The following is a 26889-nucleotide window of genomic DNA, read 5'->3' on the forward strand; positions in this document are numbered from 1 at the left end:
AGCCTCTGTGCAAGGAGAGGAGCTTTCAGGAGCAGCTCAGGGCTCGTGTTTTTCCAAGTGCTACTTCCCTCTTACAAGTTGTTTTAAATAAGAAGGTGCCAGTACTGGCATAGGAGCTTCTGCAGTTGTTACAGAAGTCATTATTGCATCTACTTGAAAAAACAGGGTAGTGCACCTCAGTGCTCCCGCACCTTAAAGCAAGCACGAGTGAGTCTCTTGAAATGTCTCATTACAGTTCCCTTCTCCTCCGCCGTCATTTTCATTAGCCAGCATTGTTGGAGTGAAGCTCTCAGAGTTCGAGCTCTGATTTCAGCTTCCCACGTCATGACAGGCGGCTGCGGGAGAGCATCCCAGGGAGCTTCGGAGATCGGATGGAGTCGAACACCGGGACCAGAGGCACATTATGACTTTCAGTAGTTACCCTCATTATTCAGTACCTCCACACAGAATTGTTATTAATAAGCTGGCCCTGAAAATCCTATTTGTCAACAGAGATGTACCAGACAGGTAAACTGGCACTGTAAAGTGCCTGCTGGGGTGTGCAGGGTTCCCTTGTGGGCTTGTGGGACTGCTGGACAAACACAGGCTTTGGTGTGCACAAGAAAGCTTTGGGACATAAGGAATAGTAACATTTTTGTCCTTCTGTAGCATTTGGTCTCCAATTTTTCTGTATTGTTTAAAAGAGGAGCTTGTAGAGAATAATGACCTGTCTGGCCTTGCTGTGAGCAGGTGCCCTCGTATAAATGAGTGCATGTTTCTATGGCATTTTTTAAGTCTGAGGAATTTTGAAATGACAGCACTAACACAATCAGTGTTAAAGTCTGCTTTGTTCTTCTTCTGTATTGTTGCATTTATTTAAGATCAAGCCTTCGTCACTTTAATTATGGGTAAGTTGAGGTGGTGATTAGGAAAAGATTATGTGAAGGTTTAGGCAGTAGCTTCAGACTCAGCGTCAAGGTAAAAGAGCTTAATTCCTGAAAGCTATTTTAGCAAAAACCCCAAGCTGAGTAATTCTCATGTGACAAGCCAGCCTGCAGAGGTTGCTGCCACCCTGGAATTTCTCTGAACCATAATTAGAAAAAAACTGGGCTAATACTGGCTTGTAGACTGAGCTTAAACAACAGACCTAGTGCTGAGTTTGAGGCCGTCGTAGTTTCCAAGACCTCTGTCAGCTTGAAAATCATAGCTTAGTGATTGACATTTGAATGTATGGAGGGATCAGGACCTACTGCACTTACTAGATCAATCTCATTTGTCCTCCTACATCAAAAACTTAAGACTTTCTGTTTCATGAGATTATTGAATTGGGAAGAACTTTGAGCCCAGCCCCTCACACAGATAATTATGCAAAACAGTTTATCTCAGCCTGTTTCTTCAGTGTCATGTTGCTGTTCCAGTTATCTTCTGCATATGCTAGACCAGGCTGTGAGCAACCAGCACGGTCGAACGTCAGACAGATGATTTTACAGCTGCACTGTAATTGCTGGGTTTGTTTATTGAGCTTTTCTTTGCCCTCTCTAGTCCAACTGTTAACCCAGCACTCCAAGGCCACCACTAAGCCTTGTCCACAAGTGCCACATCTACACGGCTTTTCAATCCCTCCAGGGATGGGGACTCCACCATCACCCTGGGCAGGCTGGGCCAGTGCTTGACAAACCTTTTGGTGAAGAAATTTTCCCTGATATCCAATCTAAATTTCCCCTGGCACAACTTGAGGCCATTTCCTCTTGTCCTGTGACTTGTTACTTGGGAGAAGAGACTGACCTTCACCTGGCTCCAACCTCCTTTCGGGGAGTTGTAGAGAGTGATAAGGCTCCCCCTGAAAGAGACCTTGACTCTCTTACAGCTGAAACTGAGATACATTTTTATCCTCTTCCATTTTAGTGTTGGCAAAAGGGCAAAGGAAGTTCTTTTAGTCTCCTCTCCTGTGTTAGGCTCAGAGGTCAACATTTAGTATTTAGCCATCGTGAAGCAAATAACTTTCTAATTTTTTTTTCAAGTATTGGATACATCTTGGTTCTCTGCAATTGTTTTTTTTCTTTATCTGGAGAAATTGAGAGGTAACCTGAGCAGGTATACAGAACTCAGTGCTGCATGTGTGGAAGGTGAGAAGTCAACAACTTAAAAGATGTTTCCTTTCCACACCTGCCTCTCATTTACATGGCAATTGAGGAAAAGCACGACTAAATGAAAATAAGTATGCTGTTTCTAATTTTTGTTCTTCCTGGAACAGGCAGGCAGGAAATAGCTGGCATCTTTGTCACATAGATTGAGGAAAAAACAGCTGGTTTGTAGCATGTTATTTGAAATGTCCAAGGACACTGGTCTGGTTGCCTTTTACATGAGCAAATAGAAGGTGACTGTATTTAGGGGCATTGTTGCAGTAATGTTTTTGTTATTGGGGGTTTTGGATTGGTTTGATGGGACACGTGGCTGAATGTTCCAATCTCAAAGTCCCTGTTCTTCCTACCAAAAAAATCTTTGGAAGGCTGATGTGAAATACTTGTATCTGAGATCCAGGAGAAGGTATTCCCATCTACAGTTGTTTTACTCAAGCATATTTGTAATGGAAAGCAGGTAACTTTGGGGTACTCAAGGGTGAGAATGTGGCTGGTTCTTCAGAGTGGGAACCCGTGGAGCTGCAACCATTTTCAGCTGCTGAAATCCCTGTGCTGCCACCTCCTTCCCTGCCCGAGGGCAGGACGTGCTGTGCAGGGAAAGCTGCTGGCAGAGAGGCAACAGGGGAGGCAATTTGGAAGAGGCTTAAATTAAACTCAATCAGGCACAGCAGCCCTGAGCTGAAGGGCCAGATTCTGTGCTTGGGTACATGCACTGAGCTGCTGTTTCCGTCTGGAGCACTGGAGAAAACAATGTTGGCATCGGACATGTGGTGAGCAAAAAGCCTCCTTTTTGTCCCTTCTTTTTTCCCCTATCTTTTATATCCACTGCTGGTTTTTTTTTCTTTTGGTAGACTTTTCCATTGAATTTAAAATCTCAAGACTTAAACCTTATGTAGACATAATTACATCTCTTCCTATTTACCTAATCTTGCTCCTTGTTATCTGTACAATATTAGCGATGACACTTTTTCCTGAGCAAGGTTGTAAGTGACATATTTTCATGAAAGAAGGGAAAAAAGGATGAATATTTTGAATAGAATAACTTGACTTATTTCAATAAAAGTAGGCAGGTGGTGTGTTTAATATGTTAACCCCCCGTTCTATGAGTTTGTTTTACAGCCCTTCTGTCTTGAGATGGTAAAAGGCTGGAAGGGAATTAAGGAGACCAAAGAAAGTCCCTTGACATTTTTATGTGCTGAAGTAACAGGCAGGCAATTTTGCTTTATACAATGCTGTCTTCCTGGGTAGAACAATTAGTGTTAATGTGGTAATGATAATTGTTTCTGTAAATTATTCTTAATTAACTATTTATGTAATAAGACACTTAAGGATCTGTATTTAACAATTTTGAGGGTTTTTTTCCCCAGCTAATTGGTTTCCCTATATATTTCTTTCCTGAGCTAGTGACTGTTTTCTGTTCATTATTAACTGTGTGACATTAAGGCTTGAAATTTGGTACAGATGATCCTTAATTAACACAAAATGGTACGTAAATGATCTAGAAACAGGTGGGTTCCTTCCTTTAGCTGTGTTGTAATTGCGAATTGCTGGTTTTTCAGTGAAGTGATAAGACTCTAATACAGATCTCAGCTTGTGGGGCCACCGTTCCTACCCGGTATCATCTCCCCACAGTTTCAGTAGGTGACAATATGTTCCCCTCTGCCTCTCAGATGTTAAACTTTACTCTGTGCCAGATGTGGAAGTGCCTCTTTGGGAGTCTTCTGTATTCAACTGGCGCAGCAGAGTCAAAAATAGAAAGGGGAAAAGACTTTAAGGCAAAAGCTGCTGGGCAGTTTATGGTGGGATTCATAAAGCAGAGGAGAGAGTAACAACCAGATCATCTCCTGCCTCATCTGATGTTGTCTAATATGTTTTGAAGGGGTATTGAAACAAGGTAAGGGAGAGGGAAGAGCCTGCTATACCATGTGCTCTTTAATTAGCTCCCGTTGTTCTGGTTTGGACTTTTTTCATCTTGAAAATGTCACCTGCTGCCCTGATTTTTCCTCATTGTTTTTTAACTTGCCTGTGTGTGAAGCATATACCAATATTTTATGTACGTAATTGGTCTAGGTTTCTGTGTACTGCCTAATATAAAGTGCACATTCTCCTTTTTACTGTGGTTTATGTTTATTGCACTCACTACATTGCTTTATGTGCACACTGTGCTTATTGAATGTGTGGTGCAGGCAGAGGGATGTTATATTCCATTCTTAGCATCGTTAGTGCTGTTTTCCTCACTGATTTTCATCAAACTATAGTTTAATTTAATTCACTTCATTATTTTGCAAAGCAGCTCTTATCTGTTGAATTTCCTTTCTGTTGCTTTTAAAACTGCCACTGTGTCAAAACAGTGAGAACCTAAGTGAGCTTTATTTTTCTTTTTTTGACGTGTTCTGAGCATCCTAGGATTGCCGTAATGCAGCCTATCAATTAGAGCCAAATACTGATAGCTTTACAAATTAATTAGCACCTCAGTTCATCAGCACTCACACTCAAATTAATGCTGGAGTAAGCATTTAAGAATCTCATCTTCCATTTGCATTTAGTGAAGGTGATTTTGCAATATGTTAATTTGTATTGTGTGCAGTGTCTATTTATTCTCAGTGCTCTTATTTTTTGACTTATTCAAACTTGGGTTCTAAAACCTTACAGGAATTGCCTTGTTTCAGTTTGTGTAAAGAATATAGAAAATTCAGTCAATTGCTAGGATTTATTTTGATTAACCAGCACTGACTCATGTTTTTCTCTACTCATGCATTTGGAAGGTAGGTGCTTCTCTGGCTATTTTGGGTTCTTTTAAAGTATATGCACTTAGGGCTCTTGATGTAAATATCAATAACTACATGACTAAAGTAGGAAAATAACTTTAGCCTAATCAAGCTTTAATTGTCTGGATTAGTAAGACCTACAGTAATTAATATTCTTTGCAGAAGTAATAAGCTTTTCATACTCAATCCATTGCATTCTAAATTTTTCACTACATAGGCTTTTCTTTCAAAGTCTGAAAGAAGTGGTGTGAAGAAATATTTACACTGGTGGTGAGCTCTGGTGTATATGAGAATATATAATTGGAACTTCAGAGGCTTGATATTTAGGGAAGAGGACGGATAATTACTATTTATTGTTGTCTCCTCAGCTGCAGCATATCAAGAAAAAGTAGCTAATTTATTCTTTCTTTAGAGGTGGTTACTGGGGGAACATTTCACCAAGGGTAGTATGTGCTGGTGCAGAACACTTTATCCAGGTGCTCTGGGAGGGCAGGAAGCCAGATGCTCTGCAGTGGTCCTTCTACTGGCTCAGAGAAGGAAAGTCCTTTGGGGCTCAAGTCTAATTTTACATCCCTGCTGTGGTGCTCAGGGCTGAACGCAGTGGAAATGCATCAGTACTGCTCTGCAGGCTAAATATCCCTAATCTAAGCAATCAGTTATCCCAAATACCAACATAAGGATTTGGAGTATATTAAAAGAGGAAGTCAGGACCGTGTCTCTTGAGAACACTGCCTGTGTGTGTTTTGGTTTTTTAGGAGTATTCTTTTTGGGTTTTAGTGTATGTACTGCACCACTGTGTCTTCCTTTGGTTTTGTTGGGAGCAGAAGTAGATGAGATCTGTGTTTAGCCTTTTTACAGTAAGCATGGGAGGTAGGATAGATTGGCTGCCTGCTGGAATAGAGACTTTTATCAAAATTTATTGAAGAGGATACAGGTAAATGTTTCTTTCTTTTAGTGAAGGTTGATTAAATTACAATCAGAAAGATGCCCCTGCTCCCTTAGGCACATCAAAACCTTGTTATCATCTCTAATTCATCCAGCCTTTCAAGAGAGGATTTTATTAGCCCTTCCTTATCCCCAAATAATTACTCTAGACAAAGAGCTATTTGTAGAGAACATTTTGGCTACAGAAAAGGGGTTCACCAGATGTCACGGGCCCTAATAAATTCTGTGGTGCTCTGTGACATGGATTTGCCTTTTTCCAACTGGGTCGTGCTGGAGGAATGGTACCTCAGTCAGCAGAGGTGCCTCCTCCTTGGGGTGATGGGGTTGAAATTTTATTCTCAGTGGTTCAGCCTTGTGAAAAGGAGCAAGAATGTTTTGAACAGACTGGTCTAAGGGAGAGGAGACTTCTTGTTGATGATTGACGCCTCTGCCCTTTTATAAAATAGCTTCGTAATTACACGAGGTAAGCAGCTCAACAGGATCATTAATTCTTTAAGGTTTCCACTTTTTTCATTTCAGCTGCCTCTAAAAAAAGGTTTCTAGTTTCTGAGTTTTCTGTATTTCATAAATCAGCAAATTTTATGACAGTGACAGTAAAGCAAAAAGCAAACAGTCAAACCTTGACTATTTTATATACTTTGATGTTGTCTATTTACTTGCTAATACAATGCTCCCTAATACCCAGACTGTCTGCTCACATCTATTCCAGTTTTAAAGGAAAATGCCTTTCCTACTGCAAACAGAGAAGTTAATAATAGCTGGCTTCTACAAAACACACTACCAGCAATGAGGAAGGTCTGCATTTTTTAAAAATTTTTTTCCCCCTCAAATAGGGAAGCTTAAATTACTTAAGGGACTACTTAGCTTCCACTGGTGCAATTAGATTAACGTAGGAGGAATTTTGATTTATTTCCAGAAATGAATATATGTTTCTAGGTCAGTAACTCTATTTAGAACAAAAGATCTTAAGTTTTTTTTCAAAAACAAATCCAAATGTAGGGTTGGGTATGCTGCTCTCCATATGAATTTCAGTTTAATCTTCATTTTATATTGTTTCCCTTTTATTGAGAGGTCTAAAAGTGTTAAAGTTCAGAAGTAATACATGAATTGGGAAAGAGGGGAAGGGGTAATAAAATGATGAAGTCAGTCACTCTGAACTAGTAATATGAGCCAGGAAGGAGGGAGATAGAGGGGCGGGGATGTTCACTAGTAGTAAAATATGATCCAGAGCAGTGGAACTGACAGTAACAGTAAAACTTTGAAAGGCAGGATGATACTGAATAACTGGACAACAAAGCAGCAGATACAATTCTATGTTGATAACATAAAACAATCCACATAGAGGAAAAATAGTAATACAAGACTCCCTTTCAATGAATCAATGACCCCTTATATGCAGCCTGGCAGAATAGATTGTATTTTACCAATTGAAACAAAATTAAATGTGCAGTATGTTGCAGCGTGTGTGACTGGTTTGGTATTGTATCTGTTGACAAACTTTATAACAAAATTGTTAAAACTTGACCTTTGGAGAAATGAAAAATCAAAGAATTAGTTGAACCTCCCTTTGAATATTCAGGATGCCATGTGAGACTGAAAATTAACTCGTGTTTTTTGTGGAAAAATATCCTCTAGCAAACTGTTAAATGTGAATTTTAAGGAAGTTATATGTATCTATGATAGTTAAAAATAATCTTCTTACACATTAGATTTTCAGTATAATATAGTTCCTTCTTGATAGCTAAGCTGCCCAGGGGAATGTATGGTAAGTGTTGGCTTAAAAACAGCCTCACCCCCTTAAGATGCCCCAAAGATTCCTCATCCCCCAAGAATCCCTTGCCTAGTCCTTGAACACCAAACTGGGATCCTGTCTGTGGCCCACCTGTGGAATCTGCTGCCATTCACCACCACTTTTGGCTGCAGTTGCCAAGATTTATGACTATGGTAATTACCCAACAGTATCTGAATTTACAACCTGATAGTTAATTATTTTCTGTATGCCATGTGCTGCAGATCACATGTAAACAGATGTTGGAAAGCAAAATAATCCTCCATGGTAGAATTGAGTGTGTTCTGAGGACTCCTCTCTGTTTGCATCTCAGGAGTAGGATGCTCTACTCTCATGTTTCAGCTTCTTGGAGGGTTTTAAAACATGACCTATTGTGTATAAACATGGTTTATCCCCATTGCCAATAATGCTTATGCAGTTGTAGTCTGAATACTAATCCTGAAATATAGTTTAGGCTCTTTTTGTATTCATGATAGATTTTATGCACCTTTTTGTTGCTGGTGATGTCAGCAGAATCTCTCTACTGAATTATGGATTAGTTATTTAATCAAGGTCTGTGAATTATTATACAAGTTCCTTCTTTCAGTTTTCTCCTGAAAAACTAACTAAAAATTTTTGGTTTGCAATGGAATTGCGTGAACACCTGATACATAAATTTCAGTTGTACATCCTGCATCTCTGTCTAACAACATGCAAATGCAGAATAGGAGGTGCATGTCCAGCAGGCCTTGCTACTGGAAGCCAAAGAGATTCTCTACATCAGTAAGAAAGAAATACAAAATTGAGAATCATTTCTACCAACTCGGATACATGTTTTTTAGTTGATCCTGCAGATGTTGGTTTTGAAACATCTGTTTGTCCTGGTGTTTCTTTTCTCAGCATCTTGAATCACAGTTGAGCTGGTGCTGCAAGACCAGCTTGGGACCACCAGACTTGCTGGTTTAGCAATTACATCTGTTTTTATTCCAAATTATGGTTTTGTCCAGCTGTCTTTTAAAATCATTTCTATGAGTTGCTAAGATACAAGTCTAAAAGTGGAAACTGTTTACACAGTCTCAATATGAAAAATCTTTGTATTTCACTTATTTCTTGCCAAGGCTTCATTACAAGGCACTGATGAAGTTTACCAAGCTCTCAAAATTGTCGTACAATCCTGTTTCTTTGTTTGTTGTAATCAGAGAAATACATGGCTGATTAAATGAATCCTGTTTTGTCTACTATTATTACCTCCTTTGCTGAGCTTTCCATTGCAGCATTATTCAGATGAATGTTTAGTCAGCTCAATCCTGACCAAGGCCATTCCTGCTGTTCAAGGAGGTTCTAACATAAGTCAGACTGAAACATCTCCCTTTTGTACATGCACATGTGTGTCTGCACTGTCTGCTTTACAAATGCTTAATATTTAATGTGGTGAAAAGGAGACATCATAGAATCACAGAATGGTTTAGGTTGGAAGGAACCTTTAAGACCATCTTGTTCCAACCCCTGCCATAGGCAGGGACAGCCTTTCAGCTAGACCGGTGTTGCTCAAGCCCCCATCCTATCTGGCCTTCGAACCACTTCAGGGATGGGGCAGCCACAGCTTCTCTGGGCAACCTGTGCCAGGGCCTCACCACCCTCACAGGGAAGAATTTCTTCCTAATATATAATTTAACCCTGCCCTTTGGCAGTCAAGGAGCCATTCCTCCTTGTCATGCCACTCCATGCCCTGTCAAAAGTCCCACTCCAACTCTCTTGGAGCCTCTTTAGGTACCAGAAGGTGCAATAAGGTCTTCAAAGAGTCTTCTGCAGGCTCAACACGCCCAGCTCTTCCAGCCTGTCTCCAGAGCAGAAGGGGTCCAGCCCTCAGAGCATCCTCATGGCCTCCTCTGGACTTGCTCCAGCAGCTCCACATCCTTCTTATGTTGAGGACCCCAGAGTTGGAAATCAGAACATTTGAAACAAAATAAAACCCACACATTTTTTTAAGGAAAGTAACAGAGTTGTGGGTAATGAACTGTGTAAGTGAAGGATGGGCAGCACAGACTACCAAAAGGCAGTTTCAGAATTTGCCTAAGTTCTGCATAATTTTTAAATTGCCACTTGCCAAAATATGATCTCAAGGATCAAGTCTTCCTCATCTTGCAATATCTGCTGCAGCTTGCCTTGTCTTATACTCTTTGGTTTTCTAAAATATGAAAGGCTTTGGATATAACAGTAGTTTTTTAAACTATAAAGTCTATACAGTAGAAGTGTATTTCAACATGTAAACTAATATTTTGATCTGTTGGTTCAGACTCACTGTTGGTGCTTTAAATATTGAATAGTTTTTGTTTTGGGGGTATCATGTAGGAGTGCGAGTGAAGAAAGAATTGGCATTTAAATCTTGAAAGAGTTTTTCTTAAATGGTAGTTCTGAGATTTGTCTTATTAGCCACTGTTGTGATTCTTTCAAACCAACCCAATAGGCAGTTAAATAAATGCCACGGACATAATCAACAAATCAGATTATACTGAATGCCCGCAGTCTCCACCAGAAAGGTCTAAGGGAAAACAATTACAGATGAAACAAAACATAGCATTTAAATCCCGGTATGAGAAGCAGCCAGACAAAGGGAACACAGATTGTGGTTTAATTACCCCGGTAGAAGAACATTTAGAAAATTAATATTAGTACACTGGCAATTGAAAGCATTTAAAAGTGTTAATGCCCCCCTTTTCTTTTCTTTGATTAAAAAGGTCACTGACAGAACATGGCTGTGTGCATACGTGGTACCTCGAGCAAACATGGGAGTGATGGTTGTGATGTCTCTTGCAGGTGTCGGAGGACTGAGGGCTGAACAGTGATAAACAACTTCTTAAAAGGGTGCCCAGAAACATGATTTTGTACTTAAAAGCTTATAAAAGTAGCTGTATGAGTAATGACTTCAGAGTTTCAGCATCCTAATGATTTTTTCAGGTGCAACCTTTCTAGCTTGAGTGTATCAAGGTGACCTGAAGGTTTGGTAGTATGCAAAAATGAAAGACCATCAAAAGGTTCTAAGTCTGGTGTGTCTCCATTGTTCAGGGAAAACTTCTTAACTTATGTAAAGTAAAGCCACTCCTTCAATTCTGTCCTGGAAGTAAAGAATCTTACAGGTCACAAGCACACATAAGCTGTTAAATGTGATCAAGGAGGAGAACTTGCATGGAGCTTCTTTGTCTTTTGCATCTCACCGTGGGCATACAGTGTCCCTTCATTTTGATTTGCCAGTGTGGTGCTAGAGTGGCATAAAAGAAAACATAGTAAAGCAAGAATTAAACTCATCAGTTTTTGCCTTAGGAATGATAATGCCATACATTTTCAGTTACAACTCCTGGCAGTATATTAGAAGATGAAGTATAGGCTTAGGCAGCACTTACATGGGGAGAAAAAAGATTTTACTTCTACCAAGGTTTTTAGGATATTTAATAGGGATACGGTGAGTAAAAGGTGGAATCCATCATGTGTGTGCTGATAAAAGCAAGGATTGGTAAAAGCAAGAAGAAATCCATAGCTAATCTGAATGCTGCAGCAAGATGAGTGGAATGAAGAAAATGGTGATCCTGAAGACCTTTGCTTGCAATAACACTGAAAACTTTGGAGTTGTCGTAAGTTCTTGTCTTTATGTGATCAAGGAGTCAGAGCTGGCCTTGGCTGGATAATGAAGTCGTTCCCAGAGAAAGGGTGGGTGCCCCATCCCGAGAAGTGTTTAAGGCCGTGTTGAATGGGGCTTGGAGCAATCTGGTCTAATGAAAGGTGTCCCTGCCCAGGTAGATTCCATGATTCTGTGAACTTTTCCATCTCCCTGGTATTGCAGGAGAGTTGCCTGCAGCTTGGAGTCATTCCTCATCTCTCCATGGAAGGGGTTAGATCTTTTGGAGCATGTGGATGACAGTCATTGTATACCCACCCCCCTTTCCTCCTGGTAATCTGCTAATTTTGATTGAGAGACTTTTGTGCATTGTGGGACTGGTAAAGCCTGGTTTCTTGGGTCTTGGTGTTGATCTAAGCTTACAGCTTGGTCTTTCCTCAGCACCTCCATCCATAGTTTCTCTCTCTTCTATTGAGCTGTGTATTTTCCCCTGACTGGTGAAGTGAAAAATTCGTAATATAGATGAGACTTGACTGAAATTTGCCCAAAGGTTGAAGTGTTAATGCAGGGAAGAGTGGGCATGAGAAGGGAGGATGGGGGATTCCATTGCTTTGCACATTCCCACATAACACCCAGAGAGTGTGGGGCTGTGTTACTCTTGTTTCCCTGATAAACCAGGCTAAAAATAATGGCAAATAGGAAATGAAAACAATTCTGTTACTACGTAGTACATTGTAAGGAAAAAACATTATCCACGTCTCCGGATTAGCAGAGTGTTTGAAGCTGCGATAACCCAGTTGTTAGCAACCATAATTTAGATGGTTTTTTTTACATAAATATGACTTATTTGAAGTATGTTGAATTAGAAAACTCATGAATAAATATTTTGACATAATCAGAATTATATGGCTAGAAATTGACCTACTTTGCATGACAGATGCTCGAGAATCCCCCAGCTAATAGCAGACTAACCTGGCATAGCAATGCCCGATCTTATAATATACTAAGCTGCATACAGACATTAAATTATTAGATTGTTGGGTTTTCTTCACGGAAATTAGACACAGTCAATTTTGTTTGTAAATGAATAAGTTATAGTCAAGATATTGAGAAGGCATTGGGGTGCAGTCCAAAGAAGGACTTGTGCGTCTTTTGATCAGTGTTTTCAACATGTTCTCCAAAAATCTGTTAGAAGTAGAAATAGCCAGAAAAGTTTGGTGGTACCAGAAGCCAAATAATGAGAGTATTACACCTCTTAGACAGACCTTCCCCTTTTCAGAAGATAAGCACAACTGCAAATGGAATAATAGTGTTTTAAAAATCTGGTAATATTGTGATAATAGAATCTATTTTTTCCCCTGTGGCTGCTCTTTATACCCGTGTTGATTTCAGCAGACTGATTTTATCTGCGTGTCCTTAAAGTTAATATAAAAACGATTTAGTATAGGTTAAGTTAACAAAGAACTCTGACCTTAGAAAAAGACTCTTCTCACTTTAAGTTTATATGGATTTTTTTTTAATCATCTACCATTATTATTTTAACAAACACAGGTGATGAAACATTTTAGGTGTACATTGCACAGAATAAAGTTTTCAAGCTTCGTAAATTTTTGTTGTTCAGTTCTAGCACAAGTAATAATAGTGCTTTTATTTGTGAAGTACCATTGCTTTTTATTTTTATTGGGTGAAAAGTACCTTTGTCATGGTTCAGCTTCAACGAAGAAAACCCTCCTTTTATGTAACCAATGCGATGAAAAAATAATATCATATTCAATTTTAGTAGCCCCTTTATTCGCTTCCCAGTTGTTTTCTGTGTTTTTGAAGAATCTCTAGATGAAATCAGCTTTGTTCACAATTTTTTTCTCAAGGTCTTCAGAGTAATATTTTGGTCTCTTGTAATGAACTCTTGTTACCACGAAGGTAGTAAAAACACATGTATAGTCTTGGCAAATAGTATGTTTTCTTTCAACCCTTAAGCAAGGCCAGGCCAAAGCACAGCTCCTACCCTCTATCTTGATTTGCTTCAGCTGCTTAAAACTTCCTAGAACTGGGTTAAACTGTCTCTTTAGCACCCATATTTCTTCCAAAATGGATACAGTTCAGTCATCCTTGCAGTGCACAGCTGCCAGACATAGCCTTGGGGGCTGTAAGCAGGGACACCTTCAGTACTGCTCAGTTGGGGATGGAGTTCCTCCTTTCAGGGAATGAAGGAATCCTTTTAAAATAAGGCATGTTTGGAGGACACTGATTTGCAGCTGAACAATTTGGATTCTTTGGAAGCTTCACCAAAGAGCAAGAGATGGAGGTAATGACTTGGCTGAGTTAGTTACAGTCACCGTTTTAGGAGCTTCTCTCTGTCTTGCAGAGTTTGGGAGGAGGGTTGTTAGGGATTCCTTTCTGGTTGCACTATACCTTCCTGCCATTCTTTAGGTAAATAGCTCTGAAATACTGGACTGGTCTGCAGGTGGCTCAGCAAATGTGTTAAAATTTGTAAAAATCTTGGCACTTGACTGAGCACTCAACTCCAGTGTTTTGTCCTGCTTCTCCTCACATACCAACAGGCTCTTTGGATTCAAGCAGTTTTGGTGGGCACTTGGGTCCTTGTGCCTTTAACTCAACCCATGTCTTGAAAAAGTGACCCAGCTTTTCCCAGTTGAGCAATACCCTTGCCTTTTACTTGAAGCAGAGTTGGCTGGTGGGTTTTATCAGTTCATTTTTGTTGTATTTTACTACTTTTCTAACAATATTCTGTTTCATACTTAGTTTCCTGAGTACCAACCCAAACACTTCCTTGATGCCTGATCAGTTGTAGCTCCAGAAATAGAGGAGTTATCCTGATGTGCTGATCCTTTGTGGCTCTACACACACGAGGGATGCTCAACCCCCAATTTCCTACCTCTGGAATTTGTCCTGGCACAGGGGTGTTTCGCTTCTTATCAACGCTTTGCCCAAGGGTGAGTGCCAGCAGTAGTCTTTTCATTTCTGCCTCCTGCTGCCACTTTGACAATAGGAACGGCAGCAGGAGGCAAAAATGAAAGGACCAGATTGAAAGAAGCACTTTGCCACTGTTGTAATTTTGAAATTGATGGTGTTTTTTAGCCCAAAGTCTCAGGAAAAAAGCTGCTTTCCTCTTTGCCTCCTATTGTTTTTCCAACAGGGAGAGACATTCTCTGATGTTGCAGAGGCAGTGGGAGGCCAAAATGAAAATAATTTTCTTCCTGAAACATTGGATAACAAAATGTGAACAATTTCAGCCGGGAAATAGTGGTTTGTTTTTTTTTTGTTGACTACCATGTGGCGAATGCTGGTATTTCCATTTGACTGTGGAAAAAAAAATAGCAGCTGCTTTTCTTATTGAATTAATGTGATCTCAGGATAATTTCTAAAAACCTATTTACTGGGCGTCTTTAACATGTCATTTTTGTTCTTTTCATTTTTCTGAATGAGAATAGGCGTTGTAAGTTGGGTACATAATTCCCTTCTGAAGCCACATGCTGCCCGTAATGTCATGGCCTTGGAGCCAGCGTTTTAAACCAGATACTTGAAGGTCTGCATGTTCCAGAGCTGCATTTTATACCAATATCATCCGAATGTCTAATAAATCCAGACATAATTGTCAGTGCCGCTAATTCCACAGAAAGAAAGGTGCAGGGTGGTTCTGCAGCTGCAGTGTCACATTGGTGACATCATTACTGTGCCAGAATAGCAAGTGATGTGGCTTTTCTGCTGGAGTCTTTGCTCAGTGGTGTCTGAAGTGTTTTTGGGATTAAACGAAGTGGGAAGTGGGGTGGAGTGACCTTCAGAGGAGGTCAAATAGGAGACCTTTTATGCTTCAAGACTGTTCACAGAATCACTGAATATGCTGAGCTGGAAGGGACCCACAAGGATCATAGAGTCCAGCCCTTAGCCCTGCACAGGACCATCCCCAAGTGCTCAAACCATGTGCCTGAGAGTATCATGTTCACCTTCTCTCCCCAGAAGACCAAGTCCTATGAATTAGGCTAGACTTTATTTGCAATGGTGAACGAAATCTGTCAAGGAACATAAGCATAACTCTGCAGTTTGCAGATGTTTACAGCCTGATGGGCTTTACTGCATCATTTTGTGGAGCACTGGCATGAGTCTCTAACAGAGTAAATTAAAGTCCTACATTGGCAAAGAGGATGGCTTGGAGGAGGAAGGTTCCCCTGGCACACATCCATTATTGCATCCAGTGTGGTGCACAGACCTATTTCTGAGCCTGCACCCAGCACTGATGCAGTGGGAGACCACACCAGTGACAGGAGAGGGTGAAGTGTTAATCAATGAATGGCTTGATCTTCCTGCTTTAGCTGTTACGGGCTATTGCTCTTTTCTTTGGGGACTTTAGTGTCTGTAATTAGTTATCTTGAATGGAAAGATTTTTTTCTCTTATTGAACATGTGAGAAATTTGGGAATGTTAATCAGCAGAGCATAACCTTTTCTTAACTTGCTCTTTTTATAGTCCTGGAGAATTAACATTTATCTTAGGGCAGCACAAGAATTTGGCATTTGTATGAAGTGAGCTGATTCTCCACCCTTTCTCTTTCTTTATACATAACAAAAACTGAACTCTTTGATAGACTCATCAACAGAATATATTTATGGGCTTTGAAGTGTAAATTGTGAATTTGTGTGTCTCAACATGACTTTGGGGCGCCGTGTGTGAGCACATGCATGTCTGTGTCCTGGATTAGTTACAGTCTAATTAAAATTGTTCCTGAAAACTGCATACTTCCAGGTATAGGCAGACACATAAAAACAGCTTGATTTTTTTTTTTTATGAGTTCTGAACTCTTACAGTTCTTGTAGGATTAAAGAGAAATCAAGGAAATTCAGCAACTCTAGATCTTGTTGCATGTTCACATGCCAAAATAATTCTTTAGATGCTCATCTGTAAATGATCAGTTTTCCTAGTGTTGGTTAATTTTTCAGCTGCTTTAAGGTGCTTCTCAGTGCTATAGTGGAGCTTGGAAGGAAAGGCAATTCTAATTTACCTTCCTCTCCCCCAACAGGTTCAGGTTCATTTGGTTGAGAAATGACACAGTCTGGGGTAATTTAGCAGCCCCTTTGGACTGGCCTCTCCTTGCTGCTTTGGAAGTCCTTTACAGAGATTTTTGGCAGCTGATGCTGTCAACTGCTGCCCCATTGGGACTGTTTTGCTTGGCCATATTAGTACAGCTGTAACAGGTCCTTTGGTTTCCAAAATGGTTGGGCTTTTACCATGCCCCATCCAAATGCAGTGCACATATTAATGCAAATTAAGGATCATTGTAAAATCAATTGCCTTTTCTTCACTGATTTTGGCTCAGAAGCAGCCAATTTAATACTGACATCCAGGCAAGTGGGCAAGGAATGAACTGGTTGATGACCTTGGTTTCCCAAAGGCTTTATGTTCTTGACATTTTGATGTCTTCTTGATTTAAACATTTACCCCAGCTTTGAAATGTTAGGTGAACAAAGATTTCCAAACTATCTTCCATCTTTCAAGAGAAAAATCCACGGTTATCTGTCTTCTCCCTTTCCCTCTAGTTGTCCAGAAAACCTCATTTTAATTCTCTAACAGCATAAAATGGACTGCTAAGTTTTCCTTGTTTCACTTTTGGTCTTTCCCTGGGGCTTGCTGAACAAGGTTAGTATCCCAAAATGAAGTTTTATTGCAGGGTCTCATTTCACTTAAAATCAATATAGAATTTAGAAGTTTAGCTGCTTCTGCACACAGCTTGTAAAAGGCCACTTACAAAATGGCTTTCAGAGATTTATGAAGACTTGCATGGTACAGAGGCTGAAAGGAAGTTTAATTACATTCAGCTCTTGGTCATTTCTGTGTCTGAAGATGTGCCCATGTACTGTCATCTCAAAAACCATCTAAGAAAATAAAATTGATCAGTGAGCCTTCTGGCTAAAAGGAAAATGAGTGCTTTGTCATCTGCCTGTGGAGCCTGTGTGCTCAATCACTGCCATCTCTCTGGTGCTCGCCCCTGACTCTCCATCACTGAGATTTGTCCAAAGTTTTAATCAAACATTATTTTATACTGAGGCCTTCTCTGTAAATAATAGAACCCTTCTCTTGACATACTCACATGTACTTCACCGTTCTATAAGGAAATAATTTAATCTAGTCCATGCAAACATTTTACTTTGGAGACAGTCAAATGTACATCTTGTTTTGTATTGGTTTATGGAGAGTACTAAGATAAAAACTTGACAAGTTGCTGTCACCTAATGAATGACATCTCTGCTTACAAAGCTCTGATTAAAAACAGTAAATAATATGGGAGCATCTTATTTACTTACGGAGGAAACTTGGTTCTAAGAGTGGGTATGTGTAGGTGCCTTCAAGTACGGTAATTCACTGGCTAATAATTCCAGAAGCCATAAATCTCTCTGTTGGAGTTTTTGTGAACAGCAGTGCTGAAAAATCGGGGAGTACTGCTGAGATGATAGTCTGAATGATGATTGAGTTTTCCTGGAGAGCCTTTATCTGTGCTTAAAATTGTAGGTAATGTTTTTAAATTAAACCATAATAGAAGTTCATTGAGCCTACAGAGTGGTTTGTGTGTCCCCTCTTTAAGTGGTTTATCATTTTCTGTAGAATTACTCTCGGTCTTTGCATCCAAGACAAATGTTTACGTTGCTGTCAAAACAGGGCATTTTACCTTATTCTGAGCTGAAGGATCCAGAGGACTGAGGCAGCAACAGGATGGGAGGAAGGTTCTCCCTCTAATTCCCTGTGCTGGGAGGCTCATGTGCTTCCTGATGGCCCTCCTGGGCAAGGGCAGCTCCTAGGAGGAGGTGGGGTTCTTGGAGAGGGAGGTTTAACAGAGAGTTTGCTGAGGTTTGATGCTCATGACAATGTCACTTTGGCAATATAGTAGACCCTGACAGGGTTCGTGTGTTGACTCCACAGCACCGTCTGGAGCTGGATAAGCTAAAAGCACTCCAGAACACATCTTGCAGACTTTTTGGGAGATTCCCTATCAGTTGATGAACAAAGTTTGCATTCAAGTTGTACCCACATATTGTAATCAAGGTTTTGTATAGGGACCTATATAGAAAAGAGGTACTTATTCCTTTTGAAACTTTAGCATGTTTTTTAAGGTTGTAACCCCATATAAAGTTGTATTTCGCTACATCAGTAGGTTTTTTCAGTTGCTAGGGATTAGCCTTTATCAATGAAATAAAGTGCAAAGTCCAATGTCTTCATTTAAAAGACAGCAGTGGTTGATGCTGTGAGCAGATCTTGCTGTGACTGTACTCTGATCTCTTAAGATGAAGGATAGATCTTGAAATTAAAACTTTAAGTATTTCTCCTGTTCAAAAAAAAAAAAAGGTTGAAAATGACTAATTGCAAGAAACTCATTTGAGAAATATTGTTAGAGGAAGAGAATGGTAGTGATTAACTAGAAGTTAAATTTTGGGCACATATACCAGTGTGATGTCGATTCTTTTCTAAAATGTTACATTAAAAAAGGAAAAAAGATTTTATTTTTCTGTGGCAGATCTGTGGGTGTCACACAGGGGGTTTGGGCAGTTGTGCTCCCAAAGACAGTGACAGATACATGACCTGGCAACTCCAAGTTTTCTACTTCTAGCAGAAAATTTCAAAAATGAGAACTTGTGGGATTTTCTTAGTTTTAAAATCCCAGATAAATATGATACACTGAACTTTTTTATGTGTATGAACAAAGAATTGCATTCCCGAGGTGCTGTGGTTGTGGTATCATGATCCACCCCTTTGTGTGATGGATAATTTTGAGCCCTCTGTACTGGACTTGAGGTTCTGTGAAGCCATTGAGAAAAATATGCCATCAAGGAGAAAAATCAGAGTTTTTCATGATTCCTTCATGAATTGCTATTTAGTTCATGCCATACGGAAATAAATGTAGATGTAATTACCTATGAGTATTTTCTCTTTTACACCTGCTTATGTACTTGGGTGTGTTTTTCTAAGGAAATCTGTAGTTGATTAAAATTACTGTGAGTTTTCTTCAGATAATTGGTACCAAATGAACCTGTGCACCATGTGTGTATGCATATGTGCAAATACATAAAATTATGCATATATATATGCACATAGGTGCATATGTATGCACAGATAATGGAAAATATCTTTCACTTAGCAATTAATTTAATATTCTTCAATCTGTGTGGTATCTTAGAGGTCATTCTGCACCACAATGTTTTGTATTTTCCTCTGCATTGGTGCTATACAAACCTATAAAAATGCTAATTGTCCCCAGGAAGATGTAGACTCTTATGTGTATGGGATTGTTTTTCAGCCCAGTGATATAGAAGGAGGTGTTATTTCGGGTTTATAATTTGAATGCGTACATAATTTGAATGAATACAACTTTGACAGTTTATTAGTTAGAAAAGAAGAAAAAAGACAGTGCTGTGTTGTTCTTCAGCAAATTGATTGCCAGGAGCATGTTATTGACTTTGGTGATAATATCATTATATATTTTACAGTGGTAAAATCAAGAAATTTAGATTATGCTCTGAGGGCTTCACACATTTAAATAAAGGATATAGCCATTTCTGGGGTTATTGGCTTAGATTAGCAGGTGCTATGAAGAATGTTTAGTGTGTTACGAGGACAGAAAGAGCAACAGTGTTTTTATTGCTGCGATGCTTTGCTTTATTTTCTTTTTCTATTTAAGAAAGATGCTCACTTACAGATCCCCTGGGAGGATGAAAAGCGTTTGCTCTAAATGTTAACATATTAATACAGTGTTATCTCAGTGTTCTGTTGGGTTAAGAGCCGAAATCAGGTGTAATCCTTGACTTGTACCAAGAGTGAGGATAAGTCTTCTTGAAACATTCAAGAAAATACACAGTGCCTGGAAAGCAGACCTTAAATGAGCTGCAGGCTGCAAAATTAAGAGCACTGTGGGGAGCGAGATAACTTAATTCGAACACAGCTCTCCCTCTTGCCGTCAAAGGCAGGGTGTGGTACTGCCTTGGGTGCAGCTTCCCAAGGAGCCCTAGTCCCTGCTGCTGCTGGGTACGGCCCTGGGAGCATCTGCCTCTATCCCTCAGCTCGGGCTGTGGATCTTCCTCAGTAGCTTATTTCCCTCTTGGACTGTTTGCCAGTCACCTCTTGGGATTGACTGGACTTGGAGTTAAGTACTTGGGGGTTTGGGTTCGGGGCTGTCTCTAGCTTGCCTGAAGGACTCTTGGTTTAATTAAGGTATATTGCCTTGAATAAAAATGATTGATTGCATTACAAACCTTGTTTATTACTTCTACAGTAGCTTTAGGGAGATGGATAAAGTACCTTAACACTGATCATGCTGATATCTCTGCTGTAGATGCGAGCTCAGAAGCACTTTGCATCACCCAGCTCTGGGGATTTGATGCTCTCTAAAAGACCATGAAAGTCCAAGTGCAATGTCACAACTCAGCAGCAAAGATCATGTTGTCCTACTCATGCAGGAGCAGGGAGTCCAACTGGAATACATATAGCTTAAGGGTGTGTGGTGACATCTACATTAGTCGATAATAATAAAATAATTAACATTTACATTTTAAGGACCTCTGAGGATTATACACTGCAAACAAAACTTTTCTTGCCTGGGTCAAGAGCGGCACATTTTCTAATTAAAAGTGATCCCCTTCCTAAACTTGTGACCTTTTTAGGGGGATTTTGGCTTCCTCGGAAGGTGGAAGCTGTGAAGGAGCAAAGATTGACTCCACTTATTACATGGAAGGAAAGAGGGAGGCGCTTTCTTGGGTGGGTTCCTGGCACAGCAAGCTCTCTAGTATAGTGGTTTAATGTTATCATTTACCCTCCCCCAAAACTTAAGAATTACAGCCTTGTAATTCAGATATCTCTGATTTATGAAGTTTCAAATACAGAAAGAACCTTGTTCAAGAACTGTCATTAAAAAAAAACAACCTTTTTCTTTTCTAATGATGAGGTGCTTATGAGAGTCTGGACTATCTGCTTTCTAAGTGTCGGGTGTGCAAACGAAGTATTGGCCCACATGAATCTCACACCTCATGGGTGCTGTAAAATCGTCTGTACTGACAGCGTCGTACAGTAATTTCCTATGCAGGTAGAAAGTTTTCCAGTGCTGATTACAGCACCAAAATTTGGGAATATGGCATGAATATGGATGGGAGGAGTTCTGGGTATGTGTGAGAAATGGTGACTGTTGCAGATGGCTGATGTACAATATAGGGCAGTGTGCGTGTGCATGCTCTGTGCCTTGCACGGGACATATGCTCTAGGGTTTTACGGATGAGTTTGTACTCTCTAGTAATTTGCAGCTTCCACCGCAGTTTCAAATATCTACATCGTTTTCAGGTTGATGATTTTTCCCAGTCATTTATCCCAAAAGCACTTTATCCTACTTAATCTGGGTCATAATTGACATGGGACTCGTGCGTAAGCGGAACACAGCCACGAGGTGTGTTTGAATGGGCTGTTAATGTCAGGGATTTAGTTACGTGCAGTAAAACAGATCAGAGGTTGGAATAAGTATAAATGTTCAAATAATTGATGAATGCAGGGTCACAGTCACGACTTGGACTCAGAACACTTACATACTCATGCTATTAGCTCACAGCTGCCTTTGGCCCTAAGGAAGACATAAAGTTGGAAAGTTTTGGTAAGGAAGCTGTTGGAATTGGATTGTATTTATTGCAAATCAACAGGATACCTTTGCGAGTATAAAAGACATATGGAAAAGTCCGCTGTTATCACTGCACTTTGTTGTGTCTCCAGATGTTTTCCCTCCTGCCCCACTCCGGAGGCTGAAAGTGGAAAATGTTTTTTCGTTGTTTTTAGCTGGTGGTGCCAACATCTGCCTTGATGTTTCCCTGGGGAACGTTATTAGCACTGCTGAGAGTTTCTGATGCATCATTTGTGTCTCATTTGCCTTTTTTTTTTTAATTTTTAATACAATATAATGTAAGAGTATGAAGTTTGAACCCTGTTCAATTCTTTTGAGGGAGCAGGGGCAAGAACAGTTCAAGGGGAACAGTTGGGTGGCTGCTGAAGTATCACAGCAGCACTTAGCAGCTGCCCTATTTTTAAGGGGCTATGATTGAGGCATAAAACATTGCTCTGAGCTGATATTTTTCTTTGAAAGAAATAGTATTTGCGAGCTCAAACATACTTAAAGATCAGAAAATGCTTAATATAGCTTCATTTTTTAATATACATTTAATCCATCATTAGCTCACAGCATGGACAGTGCTGTACTCTGGGGGGAGAAGAACCAAATGAGTATCTTCATTTGGAAGTACTCTTTGCTGGTCGTATATACTCATAATGATATTGTAAAAATTTCAGTTCCATAGTTTTGAACCTAAAGTTTATTCATCCAGTTGATGGGTGTGTAAATTAGCAAGTTGACCCAAGTTTGACTGCTGAGGAAGGTACTTCTAATAGAAATGCCAGACAAAATAACATTTTCCCCCAAAGCTTCTGTATTTCTGTTTATCAAAAAACCAGATGCACAGTAGCAGATTTTATTAATTTTTCAGTGCTTAAATCTGACCTTTTAAATAGGAATGAGCTTTGGAGAAAATTTGGGCCAGAATTCTCAAATGTAGGTGTCTAAAACTAGGCTCTGACCTGTGGTTGATTTATAGAAGTTCTTGGTTCATTCTTTTACACTAACTGGAATGATGAGGCAGAATCTGTGACTAGAGCTCTTAGGTGGTAATGGTGTAAATTTTAGCAATGTCAGATCACGTTGTTTTGGAGGAATTAGTTGGGTCCAAGAAACTACAAATTCTTTAAAGATCTTACAGTTTTGCTTGCTGATTTGTACCTTTAATGTTTGTTTGGTTCCCTGTTTGGTTGCAATTATTTACAGCTCACTGCTGTTTTTTTGAGGTCCTAGCAAGGAATTCCACAGACAGCTGCAAAATATATTTTTAATCAATTTTTGGAAGGCTCATTCCCTAACTAACATATTTCTTCCAGCTAAGACACAGTAAAAACTGTTCTGCAGATACTCGGGGAGGGGGGGAAAGTCTTCCTGGCAAAGATGTCCCTTTTGTGAATTGCTGTGGTGTCACGGTCGTGTGGTTCAGGCCAGTCTGAGCATTGTAATTTAGGTACATTTGGTGATTTAACTCCAGCTGACAACTGAATACTGCCCAGCCACTCAGTTCTCTCCCAGCAGAATGAGGGGAAGAGAACTGGAAGGGTAAAAGTGAGAGAACTCGTGGGTTGAGGTAAGGATAGTTTAATAGTTGAAATGGTGTTGTTGTTATTTTTATTTTTATTATTATTATTTTGGTAATGGGAAGAAAAATAGTAGAAAAAGAGAAATAAAACCCAAGAAAGACAGGTGATGCCAATGAAAAACAGTTGCTCACCACCAACCAGTGTGCAGCCAATCACAGAATCACAGAATTTTTTGGGTTGTAAAATACCTGTAAGGTCATCGAGTCCAACCATTCCCTCAGCACTGCCAAACCCACCACTAAACTATGTCCCCAAGTGCCACATCCACATATCTTTTAAATCCCTCCAGGGATGGTGACTCCAGCAGTTCCCTGGGCAGCCTGCTCAGCACTATTTCCAGCACAGATCCAAAACACAGCCCCATACGAGCTCCTATGAAGAAAACCAGCGCAATTGGCCTTATCCATTCAGTGCTCTCTTACCCCCAATTGTTTTTTGATTAAGAAACATATTTGCCTTTTTTTAAGCTTCTCAGGGTGAGCCTGCAAGAGCAGCCTTTGCTAGTTCTGTTTTTTTTTGTGTATGCCTATAAGCAAAAAGAATAGAACAAGGAGACAGTATTTCTTGTGAGGGTTCTAAAGCAGCAATATTCTGTAGGCAAATAATATAATTTGGTTATCCATCTTTGAAATGTTAATGGTCTAAATATGGTTGATACAATTAGATAAGTCAGTATACAAGGAAATAGTAGCATGTTTCTGTTGGAGTTTTGTCTGCAAAATGTAGAATTCTCATGTGTGTTGGGATTAAAACAACTCGTACAGATCACAAGTTTTCAGATCCATGAGCTCTGATTCAGGTTTATCTCTTACTTCTGCAAACCTAATTTGTGTGCAAATTTTGTGCAGAAGATTTTGTACGGCAACAATTCCACTGTGAATTCATTTGAGGCAGTGAGGCCAAAGGGGTTTATTGAACTAGTACTTCCTTCTAATTTTATTGAAATGTTTGCATGTTTCGGTGTTGAGATAGGAGTTAGATCTAATTTACCACTTAATTGTGTTTATTCATTTATTTTCCTTTGCACTCATGTAAATTGCCTTGTTTCCCTTTTGTCTTTTCAGGTCAGGATCGCAGCGAAGCCACTTTAATAAAGAGGTTTAAAGGTGACGGTGTCCGATACAAAGCAAAACTGATTGGGATAGATGAGGTTTCTGCAGCACGAGGAGACAAGTTATGCCAAGACTCCATGATGAAGCTCAAGGTGCAGTGAAACTTGTAATACTTAATATTATGGAGTCAAAGGGAGCAAATTTCAGCTTGAACTTTTACTCATTCTCCTTTCGTGACACTGAGTCTTGGTCTGGTTAATTATGTATTGAAATCAGTCAATTTTACATGAACTCCTGGCTGGTATTGCTTATCCTGGTTTAATTTTCATACATTATCTCTGAGTTCAGTAGTTATTCATGATTGACACCACTGCAATTTGTCCACAAATTATAAACAACACATCTGCAAATTGAATAATTTTATTATGCAAAAGGAGAAGTAAAGCACTGTGGAGAGAAATGGTGTATCAGAATATTTTCTGTGACATTGCTAATCAACTACAGCCCTGCCTGTGGCCGTTACCTCCTATGGGGATGGGCAGGAAGGTGTTAGTGACAGTGTTGGGTGTAGGTAGCCAGATATAGAGGGGACCTGTGTCCTCACTGGAAGGAGCATACCTTGCACCTATAATGGCAGGACTCATGGGTTACAAAATCAGGAGGCAGTGCACTGGGAGGATGCAGCATGAGATGATAAAGAGAAGTCCCCAGAGTTTTGGGGAAGAAAATGAGCAGTGGCAAGGGCAGATTTGAGTAGAGTGTGAACTTGGAGAGTAGACAGAGTCTGAAAGCACCAGTGGTATGAGAGCGATGATAGACATCTCTCTGGCTGAGACTTTTCTCACACCCCTCAAAGAGCATGAGACCTGTTTATAGGAAATATCCTTTCCCTCACCCTGGGACATGTGGAAGAGCTTGTGTTGTTGGGAAGGAGGGATAGGTTGTGTTTTTCTGCAGCGCAGTGTCAGCTGTTGACTTGCCATCTGCATTGTAGGTTACAAGCTAGTTCTAGGAGTAAACCCTTTGCAGTTTTCTCCCTTTTTTTTATTTCCTGCCAGTCCTCTCCCCACCACTCTGCCAAGAGAGCTGATGGATTTCTATTGCTGATTTTTTCAGGAGGAGAAATCACTAAATGGTGTCTTGTTCACTACCAACCTGCAGAGTTCCAGTCCCAACTATATGGGAGGAATAAGTTATTCATTAAGAAACAGCATGGGGTGACATCCCTCCTATGGTTCAACAATCTAAAAGCAAGATCTGGTAGATAATTTACAAATCAGTTTTATGGAAAGCAAAAACTAATCTGTTCTAAAAGGTGTTCTGTTGATATGTCACACTGGCCACAATATTCCTACCTGATTTAAATGTGTGCTGGATATTTCTCACTGTTTCATAGTTTTTAGAAGGAATTGGGGAGAGCTGCTACTGTGCTGCTGCACAAGCTTTTTTGTCTCTCTCCTCCATGGATTACCATTTCCACATCTCCCAGATGCCTGATAACCTGTTTGCATGGTGGGAATATTAATCTAAACAGTCCTGGGAAATGACTAAAGCTGTTAAGGATAGGGAGCACTAGAAATTCACATTTGGTGGCATAACATGAAGTTTTGGGCTCTGGAAATCCAGTGTCCTACGACATGGGTTTTATGGCCACCCATAAAGTTTTGGGGTGACTTTTGATATCATGTCTGTGTAATGACAACAATGATCCCATGAAGGTCTTAGAACTTAAGTTAGTGGTTCTTAAAATATGTTGAAATTTCAGATAGCCAGATAAAGGCTAAATATTTTCATTTATTTAGGAGTGCAATTGGTTGCATTTGGTCTTAGTACGGTGTTGTTGGTCAGGACAGACTCCTGAGAAGGTGGAAATAGAAGCTGCTATTATAGTTACACTGAGGTAGAGTGGTGCATGGGATGATATCAGGAAGTTCACTTAGAAAGTAAAAGTCTGAGTTTACAGCACAGGTGTAGTTATATTTTGAGAAGAATGTTTTTCTTCTATAAAAAGCTCAGTTTACTTATTCCAAATAAATGTGCCCATGAAGTAAGCTGAAGTTTGTTGGCATTTTCTTTCCTCTGCTCCTTGTTGGGTTTTTTCCTTTAAAAAGAAAAAAAAAAAAAAGAAAAGAAAACAGAGCAGCTTATAGCTGGGAAAAGTGTGCTAGAGATGACCTTCAGCTTCCATGAAAACAAATTTCATGGAGGATTAGCTAGTGCGGTGGTTGGAGGTGGGAGCACATTTGAAATGCTCTCTTGGTAGCATAAAGAGATCTGATACCTTGAAAAAAGAGAAGAAGCCAGAAGTAAGAGGGGGACTGTTCCTGGAAAGCCTTGAAGTTTTCCCAGAAAAGTGGGGAATAGTCCACAAGCAAATCTGTGCTCTGCTGTGGCAC

The 26889-nt window shown here is 39.9% G+C and overlaps 1 protein-coding gene across 9 annotated transcripts in view; it reads left to right on the forward strand.

Annotated features, from left to right (window-relative positions):
* Positions 1 to 26889, forward strand: part of DAB1 (DAB adaptor protein 1) — a 433753-nt gene that overhangs the window by 348683 nt on the left and 58181 nt on the right. For all 9 annotated transcript variants that reach the window (XM_018072295.2, XM_018072293.2, XM_018072298.2 and 6 more), the window contains one exon: positions 24506 to 24645. In XM_018072295.2, coding sequence (XP_017927784.1) covers positions 24506 to 24645 — 140 coding nt within the window. The remainder of the gene's footprint in view (positions 1 to 24505; positions 24646 to 26889) is intronic.

This window comes from Manacus vitellinus, unplaced genomic scaffold, assembly GCF_001715985.3.
Source record: "Manacus vitellinus isolate BGI_N305 unplaced genomic scaffold, ASM171598v3 scaffold_21_pilon, whole genome shotgun sequence".
NCBI lineage: Eukaryota > Metazoa > Chordata > Aves > Passeriformes > Pipridae > Manacus > Manacus vitellinus.